General features: G+C 48.6%; 1 protein-coding gene across 4 annotated transcripts in view; it reads right to left on the bottom strand.

Annotated features, from left to right (window-relative positions):
- Positions 1-14,414, bottom strand: part of CSMD1 (CUB and Sushi multiple domains 1) — a 2,022,178-nt gene extending 2,007,764 nt beyond the window's left edge. For all 4 annotated transcript variants that reach the window (XM_045451804.1, XM_045451793.1, XM_045451792.1 and 1 more), the window contains exon 1: positions 14,036-14,414. In XM_045451804.1, the coding sequence (XP_045307760.1) occupies positions 14,036-14,120 (85 nt within the window). In that variant the 5' untranslated portion in view covers positions 14,121-14,414. The remainder of the gene's footprint in view (positions 1-14,035) is intronic.
- Between the last annotated feature and the right edge of the window lie 510 nt (positions 14,415-14,924).

The following is a 14,924-nucleotide window of genomic DNA, read 5'->3' on the forward strand; positions in this document are numbered from 1 at the left end:
CTCCAACTTTACTCATTGGTTTTCAATTTCCAAAAGGTGAAAGATTCACCGTATTACCCATAGAGAGCTAATCTAACAATGTTTTCACAAGGCTCCACCAGCAAGTTGCCCCATTCCCAACATTCCTTTAAAAAATAGCCCCAGCTACTTTTTTGGGGCAAAACAAAGCAGTTAGAAAAATACGCGAGCTCTTTCAGAACACAAAAGCATCACGTTGTCGTTGGGAATGCTCACAGCCGATACACCATGATGTGTAGACAGATTTACTCTTCAGAGCAGTCTTGCTTTGAAAAGTGTTCTAGTATTTTTTCTTTTATTGTTCCTCTCACGGTCACTTCAAATGTCCAAGGCCTCCTGGTCATAAATGACTATAAAACACACCTCTAAGTGGCTTTCCTGAGCACTGAGTATTATTCAGGCTGAATGTGACCCACAAAGTCAAATTATGACCTTGATCCTATTAGCGCTTGACCTTTCTGAGAAATCTGAGTAATTTTTCTATGTCTGTAAGTGACGTAAGGAATGTAAAAGCATTTTGTACATCGTAAAGAATTCTAGAAACTAGTCTCAGGATGATTCTTATAAACAGAAGATAATTATATCCAAATATTAATTATGAATCTTCACTTATAAATAATCTCTCTCCAAAATATAAGGCTTCCTCTGGTATTACTTCTGTGGTCATATCCTGAATTGATAGTCTAATGTTTTTAGTTGCTCTAATGAAACAGGTGCTAACATTTATTTAAGATTAGTAACTGCCAGGCACTGTTCGAAGCCTTTTACATATGCTTATTCATCTAATCCTTATAATATCGAGGCCAGTCAACATCCCTTTTGCAAAGGTGAGAAAACCCCATGTCAGAGAGTTTCCTATTTTGCGAGACACACAGTACGAGGGGCAGACACGGGAACAGAAGCCTGAGTTCTCAGCTTCCCAGAGGCCGCCTTCAAACACACGAAACCCAGCATCTCTGTACCGCTACCTTCTCCAAGCCAGAACCTCTGAGCACATGAAAACTCCGACGGATTTTTTTTCCCATCATATGACATGAACCGCCAATCTCAGTAACAAACTAGTTTTCATTTCAGTAAAGTTATTTCCTATTTCAAGTTAATTTAATCATTAAGCGACTCGAGCCCGGAATCGTCTCATTGTATTAAGTCGAGCAGTCTCCCACAAATAAATATTTCAGTGTGGTAGAATTAACGTGCTAAGTTTTCAGAATTGAATATTCTGCAGTGGCAAATATGGCGTCCCAATCATACTGATGTAGAACATATTAGCGAGCTGACACAATGCCATCACAGCGCCATGTTTCAGCAACCTCAAAGAAAGGAACTCAGAAGTCCAGCTTCCAGAATGGTCTGAGGGAGGTTTTAAACTCAATTCCAGGACTTTCCCAGCCATTCTGTCTCCCCAGAGCATCACTTCGGGGACACTCAGTGCTGGCTGTCCTTCCACCAGAATAGGGGGGGTGGGGAGGGTGGGGGGAGGCAGGAGGGAGGGAGCCGCACAGCCAGGCTGGGCCTGAGTGAGGAGCCGGAATGTTCGGTCACCAGAAGGCATGTGGGCTCCCGGGAGAGAAGAGTGTTTACTTAGACTGAGCTCTGCCTTAAACGTCCCTACGAATTTGTCCAAGACCCTTAAGTTCTCTGGATGCAACTAAAAGCAGAGTTATTACAATAAACTTGAAGGTCACTTCAATTTCAAAAATCTTACATTCTATCTCTACTCTTCTCATCAATGGACTGGTCAGAGCTCCTTGCACTTTTTCCTTTCCAGATAACCCTTTTTTAAGACCTATTGTTTATTTTGAGAAGTCTGACATAGTTATCCCCCAAATCGAACATTTAAACATCACTGCTGTAATGTATGCATCTTTTCAGATATTTTTACATGGGCATAGAAGTAACTTGCTTTTTCCCTGCATGAGAATGGAAACAAAACATATGTGGTATTTTGAATTTTTGACTCAGTGTTTTACCAGGGAAACACTTTCATACAGGCCATATAGTGTGTGTGTTGATCAATTTATTTAGCTACTTTAGGATAATGGGCATTTAGGCTATGTCCAATTTTGCACTGTTAGAAGGCTAAAAATGAACAGGCAGATAGTGCCTCAAAATATACTACATTTCTGGGTTAAAATATCTGATACGCTAGAATTTTGATTGGTAGGGCCAAATTGTGTCCCCTCCGTCATTTTTTCTAGATGTACAATGGTGCCCAGACAGTTTGCCTAGCTGCTTGCTGACACAAGGTGTATGAATTGCAGGTTCACAAATGCATCGAGGTCGGGGGACAGCATCATATAATCCACATTCTTTGGGTCAATAGTAAGTTTAGGGATCTTTTCTTACCTTTGATATTTCTTTTTGCTCTTTCTACAAAATGCCTATTGATAGCTGTTGTCCATTTTAGTCAGGTCCTAGACCCTTTGCTTATTGACGGTATGGTGCTCTTTCTACATTAACGTATTTCGAGGAGAGACTCAAGATGGCTGCCATGACCCCCACCTCCTGGTGTTTATGCCCTTGTATAATTCTCCTCCCCTTGAAGAAGGCAGGGCCTGGGTCTTGCTTCTAACCAATAAAACAGGGTAAAATGATGGACTACATGTGATTGTGCATGATTATGTGGTCACATGTAATAGCGTAGCACCCTATTTGCCTGAGTCTCTCTCTCCCTCCCTGGCTTCAAGCCATTTTGGGAAGCCCCACGTGGCAAGGAACCATGGGCAGCCTCTAGGAACTGAGGGTGAGTTCTGGCCAATGGCCAACAATAAACTTAAGCTCTCAGCCCTACAAGCACAAGGAATGGACTTCTGCCAGCCCCTGAGTCATCCCGGGAGTGGGTCCTTCTTCCGCAGCTGAACTCCAGATGAGAATGAAGTCCCAGCCCACCCCTTGACTATAGTCATTGAGACCATAAGCAGAAGATTTGTGTGACCTAGATGAGCCGTGCACAGACCACCAGCAGCTCTAAGATCATAAATGTATGCTGTTTTAGCTGCTGGACTTGTGGCAATAATGTTACCCTGTGATAGACAGCTAATACAAACAATACTGAGAGGGACTTCCCCTCCAACGTGTCCTTGACAACTCTGCTTTCTAGATCTTTTTTAAAAAATGTTTATTTATTCATTTCTTTTTGAGCAGTGGAGGGACAGAGAAGGGATGGGGGTGAGAAGCCCAAGCAGGCTCCACGCTGTCACGACCTGAGCCAAAATCAAGAGTCGGACTAAGCCACGCAGGCATCCTTGTTTTCTAGCTCTTTCTGTTCTGGGCGATGTCTGGTCCTGCAGAGGAGAAATGTAGGAAACCCAGGACAACATAACATGTTCTTGCTATATAAATGCCTTTGGCTTTCTCTCTCTATCCCTCCTTAATGAGGGTCAAAGGATGAGTAGTCATTAAAAGGCATAAAAAATAATATGGTCAGTGGTGTTGTGATAGTGTTGTATGGTGACAGATGGTAGCTACAACTGTGGTCAGCACAGCATAACGTACAGAGAAGCCGAATCGCTATGCTGTAGACCTGAAACGAATGTAACCCTGTGGTCAACTATCCTCAAATAATCGTTAAATTAAAATAAAAAATAACTTAAAAGTAAAAGGCATAAAAGAGTGGCTCACATAGAACATTCTGGTATTAAGGCTGTAGTAAATGATATCAGATCTCTAACTTACATACTGGTTTGTTGTTTTTTTTTTCCCCCCTCACAGGAACTGTTCTTAAATATAAAAGAGAAGCCGCATCACAGAAGAAAGGATAGGCACTCCACCTTGTCACATGACACTTTATTTTTTTTTTACCAACTCTTTTTAAAAGGCCCCTTATTGTCCATCCATCATAAAATTGAAAGAAAAGCACATAGGCGGGAAGGTATAAGTCATACCCCAAAGTTTCGTGTGGCTACGGTTTCTGTACCTGCAGGTCAGAAGATCCCTAGTCTTTCAAAGACCCGGACAGCATGTCCCTTCGGGTTTTCCAGGTGCCACTAAAGAACACTAGGAAGGTAATGCTGTAATTGCAGTAATAAAAGAGACTGAGAAGTTCCTCTTTGTTCCATAATCGTCTTATGTAATTCTTTTAAATTAAAAAGCTGAGACATGAAATAGTGACGAAGATCAAAATGACAATTGAATGCTGACATATCTACTGTGCCAGCTCTAATATCATTAACTTATTATCAGTAGGAGAGAGAAAAATGCAAATACCCCCAGATAAGTTACTTTGTATATGAACAGGAACAATTATGAAAAGCAACAAAGGAATCAAATAAGCCCAGCAAAATGGTAATTTAGATATAGGGTTTCAAAGCTAATTATTTTGACAAGTTCTAGTCTGGATGTGTGAGTAAATAAATCACACACAATCATCTCTTCATGACGTGAAAAGCTCATTCCTGATACCTTCCACAGGTCCTCTGTTTTCTATGAGTCTTTTCAAAAAATATTTTCAAAGCAGTAATGTGACTCAGTTACAACAAGGGACAGGATCACCCATGAGAACATGGGTTTATTCGTTGAAGAAACAGTGAATGTGTAAAGAAACACTATGGGACTTTGATAGTTGGAAGTGTGTCTTCTAATTCCCTGGGACTTTAAGATCTACAGAGTAAGAAGGATGTAAGCAAACAGAAATGAAATCAGCAAGCGAACAACGTGATTTTTTTAAAGATCCTAAACCCACAATGTTCTACGTTATGACCCATGACTGAAATGTGGTAAGTGACAAAAGAAATATAGGAGACAGAGAGATCGGGTGGTCAAAAATGGGTGAGGTACCTAGAACTAGACGCAGGGTGGGCTTGAGAAGGACTGGAACAAAGGTGCATTTAGGCTGTGCACAATACCGGCTTAACTGAAGTGAAAGTCACCAGCAGGAAGCACAGAGATACAGCTGGCCAGAGACACTGAAGCCAGATTATAAAGGATCTGGAAAGTCAGTTTGGGGGACGCACACCATATCCTGTAGAAATACTTGTAGTACTTAAGGCTGCCAATACACATTGCCAGTAAGCCAGTAACCAAAATGTGTTTTTCCCCCACACCCAATGCTCTGTCACCATTATTTTATGGGGTCATTACAACAAAAACAACGGTAAGAGCAACACTCATGGAATGTGGAAACAAAGAGTTTAAAAGTGCATACATGTTTTGTTTCCAAGAAATAGATTCCTCGTCCAAACAAGAGGCTGCCCCACAGGCGGTGTGAGGAAAGGAAGCAGGGCTCGAATAAGTTCCACATTCGCCTATTTCAGGAAATCGTCCCAGGGCAGTAGTTTATAATCGTTTGCATCTGGACTTTTAGCTTTCAGAACAGATAGAAGAATTTCTGAGAAGCATCAATATTTATAGGCTCATCTACATGCTTGACACTGAACCTGACTTCTCACTATCGTTGGCTTGGGGGGAAGCCATTCCTCTCTCAACCTCCTCATTCTCACTGACTTTGTCCCAATCCCCTTTCTCCTCCGCTCTCGGAGGCTGTACCAATATCTGTACTCATTTCTGCGTGACACTTGTTGTCTGTATCACAGTCCAGTATTTGAATACGTACTAATTAAGTCAATAACTTAAGGGTTGTAGGGGCGCCTGGGTGGCTCAGTCGGTTAAGCATCCCACTTCAACCCGAGTCACGATCTCATGGTTCCTGGGTTTGAGCCCCATATTGGGCTCTGTGCTGCCAGCTCAGAACCTGAAGCCTGTGTCTTCCTCTCTCTCTGCCCCTCTCCTGCTCATGTTCTGCCTGTCTCTCAAAAATAAACACATGTTAAAAATTGAAAACAAAATGACCTAAGGGTTTTGTTTTGTTTTTAGTAACAACGAAAGCTCATTGAGAGCAAGCATAGATTCAAAATCTTCATTTTTAACATGTATAGGTAAATAGTAAAGAACTCATGAGTTCCGGTTATATGGATTTGAGTTATTCTTGTTGGTACACACTAGGATTCTTCAAGTGAGCCAAATAACTACCCTGATCCCATTTAAGGGTCTAGACTCCCCAAACCTCTTCTTCGGCTCCCAGGTCTTCCATCGTTAATGGTTGTAACAGACTAGCACCATGTATATATATCTCCCATTAGCAACAGTAGATGCACCTAAATACTCAAATATATTAATCAACAAAAAAAGAATCCTACCTAATAGGACCCAGGTGACTTTGCTCTCACTTGACTTTTTCTTAATATCTACAAATTTAGTGGGGGGAAGTGTTAGGGCTTAGAGTTTGAAAATTTCATATTGTTTCCATAGAAAATGGAATATGCATCTTGAGCAGGTAACATGCAACCTCATGTATGTAGCAGTTGCCACAAACAAAACAAAATCCTAATGGCTGGGTTTGTCTGGTCTCAAGTTGTTCACAACAATTATATTTTGTAAAGAAAGGAGAAAAAGATGGAATCAGAACAAGAAATGCCAGATTGATGCTGAAGAAATTTACATTTCTAGAGCATAAAGGGAAGTATCTGCTCAATTCAGTTAATTTCTTGTAAAAATGTGACCTTTCTTATGTTGCCAGGGTCCCTCTTCTTTTCTGTATGAAGTGCCAATCATTCCCTGCAAATCTTAACTATCCACAGCTGTATGATACATCAAAGTACACCACTTCCCTAACCATAAAAAGAAATAGTTTGAAACATGGAGACAAAAATTGTTGATGGCCTCTGAACAGTACTCTTATGGCCCATTCTGTGAAAGAAAAGTGAATTTCCTTAACCAGCAGAACCCATTTTCGTAAGGTGTCTTCATGTCACCCTGAAGATTATCCATCCACACAAAAGTCAAAGGTTTGTAGTCTTAATTATGAGCTTACAGATAGAAAAGGGAGTGACAATCCACTCAGAGAGTCATCAGGCCAGGTTTTCAGAAACATAGTCATGTCAACAGTACGGCTCAGGGATTCACGAAGCATCTGGAAAATGCTTAGAATTCACAATTAATTTCTAAGGCTTTTAATTCATTAGAGATCACTCCCCAAATAATTCTAATTTTAATCTCACATTTAGCTCTTTCTTATATAACACTAATCATATCAGAGTTCACTAAACAGTAAAAGAAAAAAATAAAATCATTCACATGGTATTTTCATACGAAAGAGTATAATTATCCCTCGAAGTCTTCCCATAATATCAACATTATGGACAAGGAGCTTGAATCGCATCTTTGTTGTAAAACTGTTTTTTAAAAGAATAAAAACAGCACAGAATGATGAACATTGATCATGGAGGTCCTAATGATAAAGAAGAAATCTTCTGAAATAATTGCACAATTTCATACTATAGGATAATCATCTTGAAATCAGTGTGGGCTAATTAGTCTGTGAAGTCTCAGTGAATAGGTCATTAGATTCGGATGCCTTTTATTGAAAGGGTGGAAGGCTTGGTAGATAGATAACATGTATACATATATAAATGCAGATTTCTGACATCATCCAAAACCCATTTACTGAGAATCATTTGGGGAGAGAGGCCTCAGAATTTGCATTTAAACAAGACCTGTGATTCTTATGCAGACAAAGTTTGCAAAAGGCTATTCAAAAACTCTACATCATGGTCATGATGCCAACATCTACAATGATAAAGGTGACAGGTTTAGTGCAAAAGAAAACAGAAGGTTGCCACAATAATATGATAGAGAAATGCGCCTCGTCCTCCAAAGCTGCTCTGATTCCACTGCAACTCAAGTGGCTTATTCTTATATGGATCATTCAGCCAGAGAGTTGGATGCACATCTATAATATCTCTATGTCACATTAGTTTTTCTTGAATTTTATTGAGGTTGAGGATCTCCAAAATACATAAAACCGAGAATCAGGCCGATATTTTATATAATTTAAGTCTCCAGTTGCAATATTCCTTAAAGTGACTCAATGGTGAAATGAGCTGATAAATGCCACCAAGAACTTGACTTCTCTGCAACTGTATTCCCTTTGAGCTCATGTCAGTAACAAGGGGGATTTTTAACGCACAAAGCATTATTCATGATTTATTATTTTGCTAACAATGGGACAAAATTACATTCAGATTGTTAGTATTAAGGTAGAAGACCGGAAATATTAAGACTTAGTATCAAAATGGATCCCTTTTCTGCTACTTCTGTTTGGAGAACATGGCAATACTGAAATATCCCTTTCCCTTGTACAGTTTTCCCCAAGCTAAAAAAAAAAACAAAAACAAAAACAAACAAACAAACAAAAAACAGTACTAGACAAAGCAAGAATATTTCAATGAATAAATTGCAAAATGTAGGAGACATAAAAGATATAGTACTTATTTTTAACAACGGCTCATGGCAGGCTGCATGGGTTTTTTGTTGTTGTTCTGTTTTGTTTTATTTTGTTTGTCTGCTTTTTCCATTCACCAAAGAAGTTTTAGCTGGAGATAAATGTTGCCACTTTGGGTCAAAGTAACACTGACTCTAGATCAACTTAATCTGATGAAATGTTACTCCTCAAAAGAATGTTTATAATATATTCAGGAGTAGGTTTTGGCAAATGAGACAGGGTGCCTACTGGATGATGAAATCCCTCATGCAGCTAGAGCAAAACCATTTGAGGATGAAGAGAGATCATACAACCTCCCTAAAGCAAGGATGGCATTTTCCTCTCCCAGAAATTAGTATGGTTTAAAGAAATTGCAGCTAATGGGGCGCCTGGGTGGCTCAGTCAGTTGAGCGTCCGACTTCGGCTCAGGTCATGATCTTGCGGTTTGTGGGTTTGAGCTGACGGCTCGGAGCCTGGAGCCTGCTTCGGATTCTGTGTCTCCCTCGCTCTCTGCCCTTCCCCTGTTCACGTTCTGTCACTCAATAATAAATAAACGTTAAAAAAAAATTTAAAAAAAGAAAGAAATTGCAGCTAAACTCAAAAGGGTAAAAAATGTGTTTCAATCTACATCCAAAGAGGTTGCTTTGCTGGGGGGGTGGGGGGGGGGGAACTGTAACAAGGCAAGTATTGCTTTCACAAAGACTCCTACCATCCATCCCTTTTAACCAGTTTAATGAAACGAACTTCTTCTATTCTTTGTGATGTAATGGGGAATTTTAATTCTGGAACTTCTCAACCTCAGCACTAGGGATTAAATTCCAACTTCAATACAGATATATCAACTAGCCCCAGGTAAGGTCATCTTGAAGTCATTGCGGAAAAGGCTTGCTTGCTTGCACTGAGGTAAGTACCTCAATACGATTATTCAATCTTCATCCCGATAGGCCGTCCTGACATGGACATCCAGTGAGCTACGCACAGTGGCTGCACAACTGAAGACGAGGTCAAAGGATGGATTTCTTTCAGGACTAATTAGCCTCAGCCCAGCCAAAGTATTTCTCTCTTTGCCTCAGGTGGCACACCCAAGCCGGTTCTAGTGTTTCAAACAATTCCCATATCGGGTCCTTACAGTTGCCGGAACATGGGAGTAGATCTGAACTTGAGTCTGTCTCTTACCACTGCTGGTCCAGCAATCCTATGCCCATCAACCCAAAGGTACAAATCTAGTAGGCTGTACAATATCTATACCTTTACCCAGATGTCTTCCTCTGATTTAACAGCTAAACCAATGAAATTAAAATAAGACCACAGAGCTCTGTCATCCGCTCTGTGCAAGGAGTACCCATTCAGCTTCTTAATTCTATAGGGAGATGAACCTAACCAGAAGAAATACAATAGGCCAAAGGGAAAGTGTACTTTAAATTGCATGTATGCAAGCCGTGGTGGCTTATTTTCACTATGAGCTCAGCAGAAAACCTACCGGAGGCACATTTAGAATTCAGTAGAGCACAGAGTATTTAATATGCCATTTGCATTTTGACAGCTCAGAAATGTCTACACTGGATTTGCTGTATCGTCTGCAGTGAACACTAACTGGCCACCGAGCCTTTGTTTATCTATTTCTTAAAGGAAGCCGGACCATTTTCTTGACATTTTCGAAGCACTGTTGGTGTTTGTTTGAGACAATCAACTGGAAACTAAGGAAGCATTGCCCTCAGGAGGAACCCGGTTTGCCTGTAGGAACTCACAAGCACCTACTTCTGGCAGCCTACTTATCAAGCAAGATTGGCCAGCTGAAAGCCAATGTGCGAACGGTGTTTCCCTTTCCTCCCAAGGCCTGTGTTAGTGGAGATGCTTGAGACCTGGGGGGATTCTCCTATCATTTTACGGCGAGCTATTTGCTACCTCTAGACTTGTTCATTCAGATCTCATTGTCCCACAATTCAAGTTTACAAAGCCTGACACTTGGGAAGAAAGCCTTCCTTCTGCTTACCTGTTTACAGATTTAAAATCCCAAACTAAGACTATATAGGTGTTCCAGAAGCACCAGAGCTTGTGGCTGAACATTTCCTCATTGAAAAAAAAAAAAAAAATTAATCCCCTTGACAATGCAATAAATAATATGAATCATGAATGCTGAAATTTTAACTTCCCTTTAGATGATGCACCTTTCAGTACTTGATGGATCAGGGGTTTTACGCGAAAGTCGTTTATTCACAGGAATTCCTGGCTTTCCCAAGAGAGAGTACGTGAGGAGTGGCTCAACCTTAAAGCAATGTGGCCCAGGAGTGTAAGGTCTCAGCATCCTTCTTGGTGATACGAATTGTTAACAAGGTAACTCACCTAGAAGCATGCAGATTTGGGGAGGCTTCTCTCTGTGCGCCTGTGTGAGTTGTGTTATACGGTTGCTGTGAAATTGTGGGAATGCATGCTTCAATCTCTTCGCTGGGTGGGTTAGCGAATGTTACAACTGGGAATTTTGACAAGCCCTCCACCTTTCACTCCCACACTTCCTCTGGGAGACCACAGAGCTACTATGTATGCTCCTCTTTTAGGACACTTTCTGAGTAACGCTTGCAAATGACTGCTTTCTTGTCGCTGCACAGACACGGGAAACGATTGAGAAGGAAAGCAAACTTTGCGCACCCAAACAGCCAGTAGATCGGCCCCTGATCAGGGTGCAAATCTGAGAGCTCACGGAATGACTGACGCTGCCTATTTACTAGAAGAAAACTCTGAAAGCCTTTCCCTCTCCCGCGGTCCCTGAAAACGTGCTGTTTTGGGGGAGGTAAGCACACTCGGGGCTCAACCTTCACGATTTCAATAATCAAAAGGGAAGAAGGCATCAGAATTGAATCCGGGGCCCCCCCAAGTTTGCACCAAAGCGGAAAGCACCGTCACCTGAAGCTGACCACCGGGTAGGGATGGCACCGGGTCCTACAGACCAAAACTGCAGCTGCCTGCAGCCTCTCACGACTCCGCAAACAGGTCACGAATTACACCCCACGCATCAAAAACTCCTCCTGCCTTCGCCACCACGGGAGCCGCCACCTGGGCGCGCGCTGCTCGGCTCCCAAGCGCTCCTCCTCGGGGAAGCCCCACGGCTGGCAGGCACCCCGGGGGGCAGAGGCTCCACCTTAGCCCTCAAGGCTTCTCTCAACCGGGCGGGGGGGGGGGGGTTGCGACCCCGCCCTAGCTACCACCGCTCTGTAAGGGCGACTCCGGGGCTGGCATCACCAGCCTCCTGCCTGCAGCCAGCTCCCACGCGGCCACTTGCGCTCGCACTTGACCCTTCGGGCGCAGAGAAAACGGGGCCCCAGCCCCGCGGGGGTGATCCAGGAGCCTCGCGCACCCCCCCCCCCGCAACCTAGGTCTGGAAACAGCGCAGTGACCGCGGTCGCCCGGTCCCCTCCACGCGTAAATACACACACGCACCCCCGACTCTCGCGCCGCGCACGCCAGGGGCCTGGGACCCCGGACTCCACTTCTTGTCTCCTACATCCAGGACCTGGGACCCCCCCACCCCAGGGCGCAGGAGGCGCTCTGGTCCCCGCGGAAGCTCCCCCAGGCTCCGGGCGCCCGGGAATTGGGGCCCCTGCCCGGACAGCCCCAGGACCCGCCCCGGCAGCCCGCGCCCCAGGCCCACCAGCACGCTCCCGCCCACTGCCTCGGCCCACCCGCGAGGGGGCGGAATCCGCCCGGCACACGTGTGCGGATTACTAAGCAGCTCCGGCAGGGCCGCCGCCGCCGTCTCTCCGCGCAGCAACCCCTGCTAATTGCGGGGGAAGGGCTCTCGGAACGCGCGGAACCGCGGGGAACCGAGAATGCGCTCGGAGGCTGCGCTGCCTGCCTGGGGAAGGAGGCGGCCCCGGGGGCACAGCTGGACTTGGAGTGCAGAGCGAAGGGGTGGGAAGTTTTGCCGAGTTGCGTAGCAGGTGTTTCCTCCCCACGCAGGGGCTCGGCCGGGCAAAGCCAGTGTCTGTCCGCAGGCCCCTGCCCCGACCCGAGGGAAAATAAACCCGCACGCACTTCCCGGAGATAGCCCTCTTCGCCCGGACTTTGCTCGCTTCGCCTCTGTGCTCCCAGCCAGGCCGGCGAGACCCAAGGCCGCTGCCCACCCGCCCCTGCTCGGCCCGCCGCGCCTCCGCAGCAGCTCCAACAGCGGCGCCCAAGGCAGGGCGTCCGGACCGAGCTGGGCCCGTGGGCAGAGGGTAGGTAGGTGTCTGCCGGAGGGTCCCCGATCCGGAGCGACCGGGAGTTCAGGCGACTAACACCAAACATTTGCGCTCCCTGAGATGTCGGGGGCGCATTCCCACCGACACCCTGTCGTAGGGGCGAGTGCGCGCGTGGAGGGTCTGGTGCCCGGCGGTCGGCTCTCCACGGGCCCTGGCCGCCGGGTGGGGAAGGGCGGCCGGGAGGGGAAGCCTAATCTGCCATTCCCTCCATCTCTCTCCAGGCCAGGCCCATCTGGAGTTTCCTAATGGAACCAGAGACAGTCCTCCTTCGCCTTGTCAATCACCCTCGAATCTGGAACACTCAAGGAATAGAAAAAGGGTGGGGAAAAAAATGGAAGAATCTAGAGAGGGAAGGGGGGGGGGATAATATGTGGGGAAAGAGCAAGTGGCCATTAGAAAACACGCGCGCACACACACACACACACCCGAGATGTGACAGCACCCTTCAAAAAGGGAAGGAAAAAAAAACGTATTTAGATATAGACGTTCCCAGGAGCGGGACGATGGGGTGTCGATGGATACGAGGGGCACGCAAGGAGGCCAAAATGAGGACAGGGGGCAGGCACTTTGCAATGTGAAAATCAATCAATATCCCCTCTCTCCGGCTCCTCTGTGTCCCTCCTCCCCCCTCTCCCGGAATCAAGAGCGAGCCTGTTTTCTTTCCCAGAGAATAGACAAACGCCGGGGCTCCCGCCAGCCCCGACATCGCAGCCTGTAGGCTACTTGCAGGAGAACATTCCCCAACTCGTTTCAAGGAGAAAACCAAGTTCACAGAGCTCCCAGCCCCGGGAGTGGCCCGGGGAGACTCCTTCTCTCACAGCGGGCACCAGCGAGGTGGAGCCCCAGCCGGGTCTCCCCGCGTCCCCCACGCACCTCGCCAGCTCCTGCCAACTTGCGAGGAGCGAAGTCCAGGCAGAGGGAGACGGGGGCGACCTTACGGAGGCGGCCGGCCAGGCAGTCCTCCCGGGGTCCGCTGGAGGAGGAGGAAGGGGCGGCCGAGCGGGCGCGCGGGTGCGGGGAGCCCGGGCGGCAGGCGGGCTTGCCCGCTGGCTCCCACCACCACCAACCCCCCCCCCGCCCCAGCCGCCCCGAACCCCTGGAGAGCCAGAACTTGCGAGGCCGGCTTCGCCCGGGCCACTTTGGCAGCCGCCCGGGGTCCGGCGAAAGTCCCGGGGACCGGCCGAGCCGCCCCGACCCGCCGTGCCACATCCCGGAGCAGGCGGCGTCTCTCGCCACGGCGCAGGTGCAGCCCCAGTCGGGCTCCTTCCTCCCCGGCAGCCCACCGCGCCCCGCCGAAACACGGAGAGCGCGTCGTGCCGGCCGCGGGAAGGGGAAGGAGGGGAGGGGGAGACCAGGGCGGTGGGGAGGCCACGGCAGCCCGGGTCCCGGGCGTCCGCGATGGAGCCCCCCGCCGGCCGGCGCCGGCCCCGGCACCCTGCCCGCCCCCGAACGCGCCCCCGCGCCCGCGAGCGGGGCCCTCGCAGGGCTCGCCCGCGTCCCCCGGCAGCAGGCGAGCCCGCCTTACCCTTGGCCGCAGCGAGGAGCCCCGCGCACAGCACCAGCAGCGCCGGGAGCAGGAGCGGCCGCTCGCGTCTCCTCCGCGCAGTCATGTCTGCAGATAGTCCACACGCTCGCGGCGGCGCGGGCGCTTGTCCGGGGCTCGGCGGGGCCACGCACCGGGCCGAGCGGTCAGCGGCGGGCAGGGCGAGCCGGAGAGGGGTCCCGCCGCCCCGAGCCGCCGCGCACCCGACGCCTCCCGCAGGTCCGCGCGCCCGGCTCGCCGCCCGCCCGTAGCATCGGTCCCGAGCCACTGCGGGGCTGAGCGGCTCCGGGCGGGGAGAGGCTCCGAGGCGGCGAGGCTGCGGGCGGGGGCCGGCGCGGAGCGAGCGCGCAGCCGGGCGAGAGCCGGAGCCGAGGCAGCTGGAGAGCGAGCCGGCGAGTGGGAGCCGCGGGAGGGAGGGAGGGAGGCAGGCAGGGAGGGAGGGAGGGAGGGGGCGCAGGGAGAGGGGGGAGGAGAGCCAGCCCGGAGAGGGAAGGCGGGGAGCGCAGGAGACAGGCTGCTAGCGGCACAAGGAGCCGCCGCCGCGGCGGCTGGACTCAACCATCCCTACCCGCGGAGAGGGGAAGGAGGCTGGGCTCGGCGCAGCCCCAGACACAGCCCGGCCTCGGGCCCCGCGCTCCCCGCGCTCCCCGCGCCGCGCTCGTGCGGCCTGGGGCGCAGCAGCAGCAGCAGCAGCGGCGCGCAGGCTGGAAAAAGGAGGCTCGGCGGCCGCTCCGGTGGGGGACACCCAGCCACGCGCGGGGAGAGGCCGCGCCACCCGGCCCCTCGAGCGCACAGGAGGCACTGTGCGGGGGCGGGGGCCGGCCTCCACCTGCTGGTGTCTCTCTCCCCGCTCACCTGAGAGGAGCCCCCT

The sequence above is a fragment of the Leopardus geoffroyi genome, chromosome B1, assembly GCF_018350155.1.
Source record: "Leopardus geoffroyi isolate Oge1 chromosome B1, O.geoffroyi_Oge1_pat1.0, whole genome shotgun sequence".
Taxonomy (NCBI): domain Eukaryota; kingdom Metazoa; phylum Chordata; class Mammalia; order Carnivora; family Felidae; genus Leopardus; species Leopardus geoffroyi.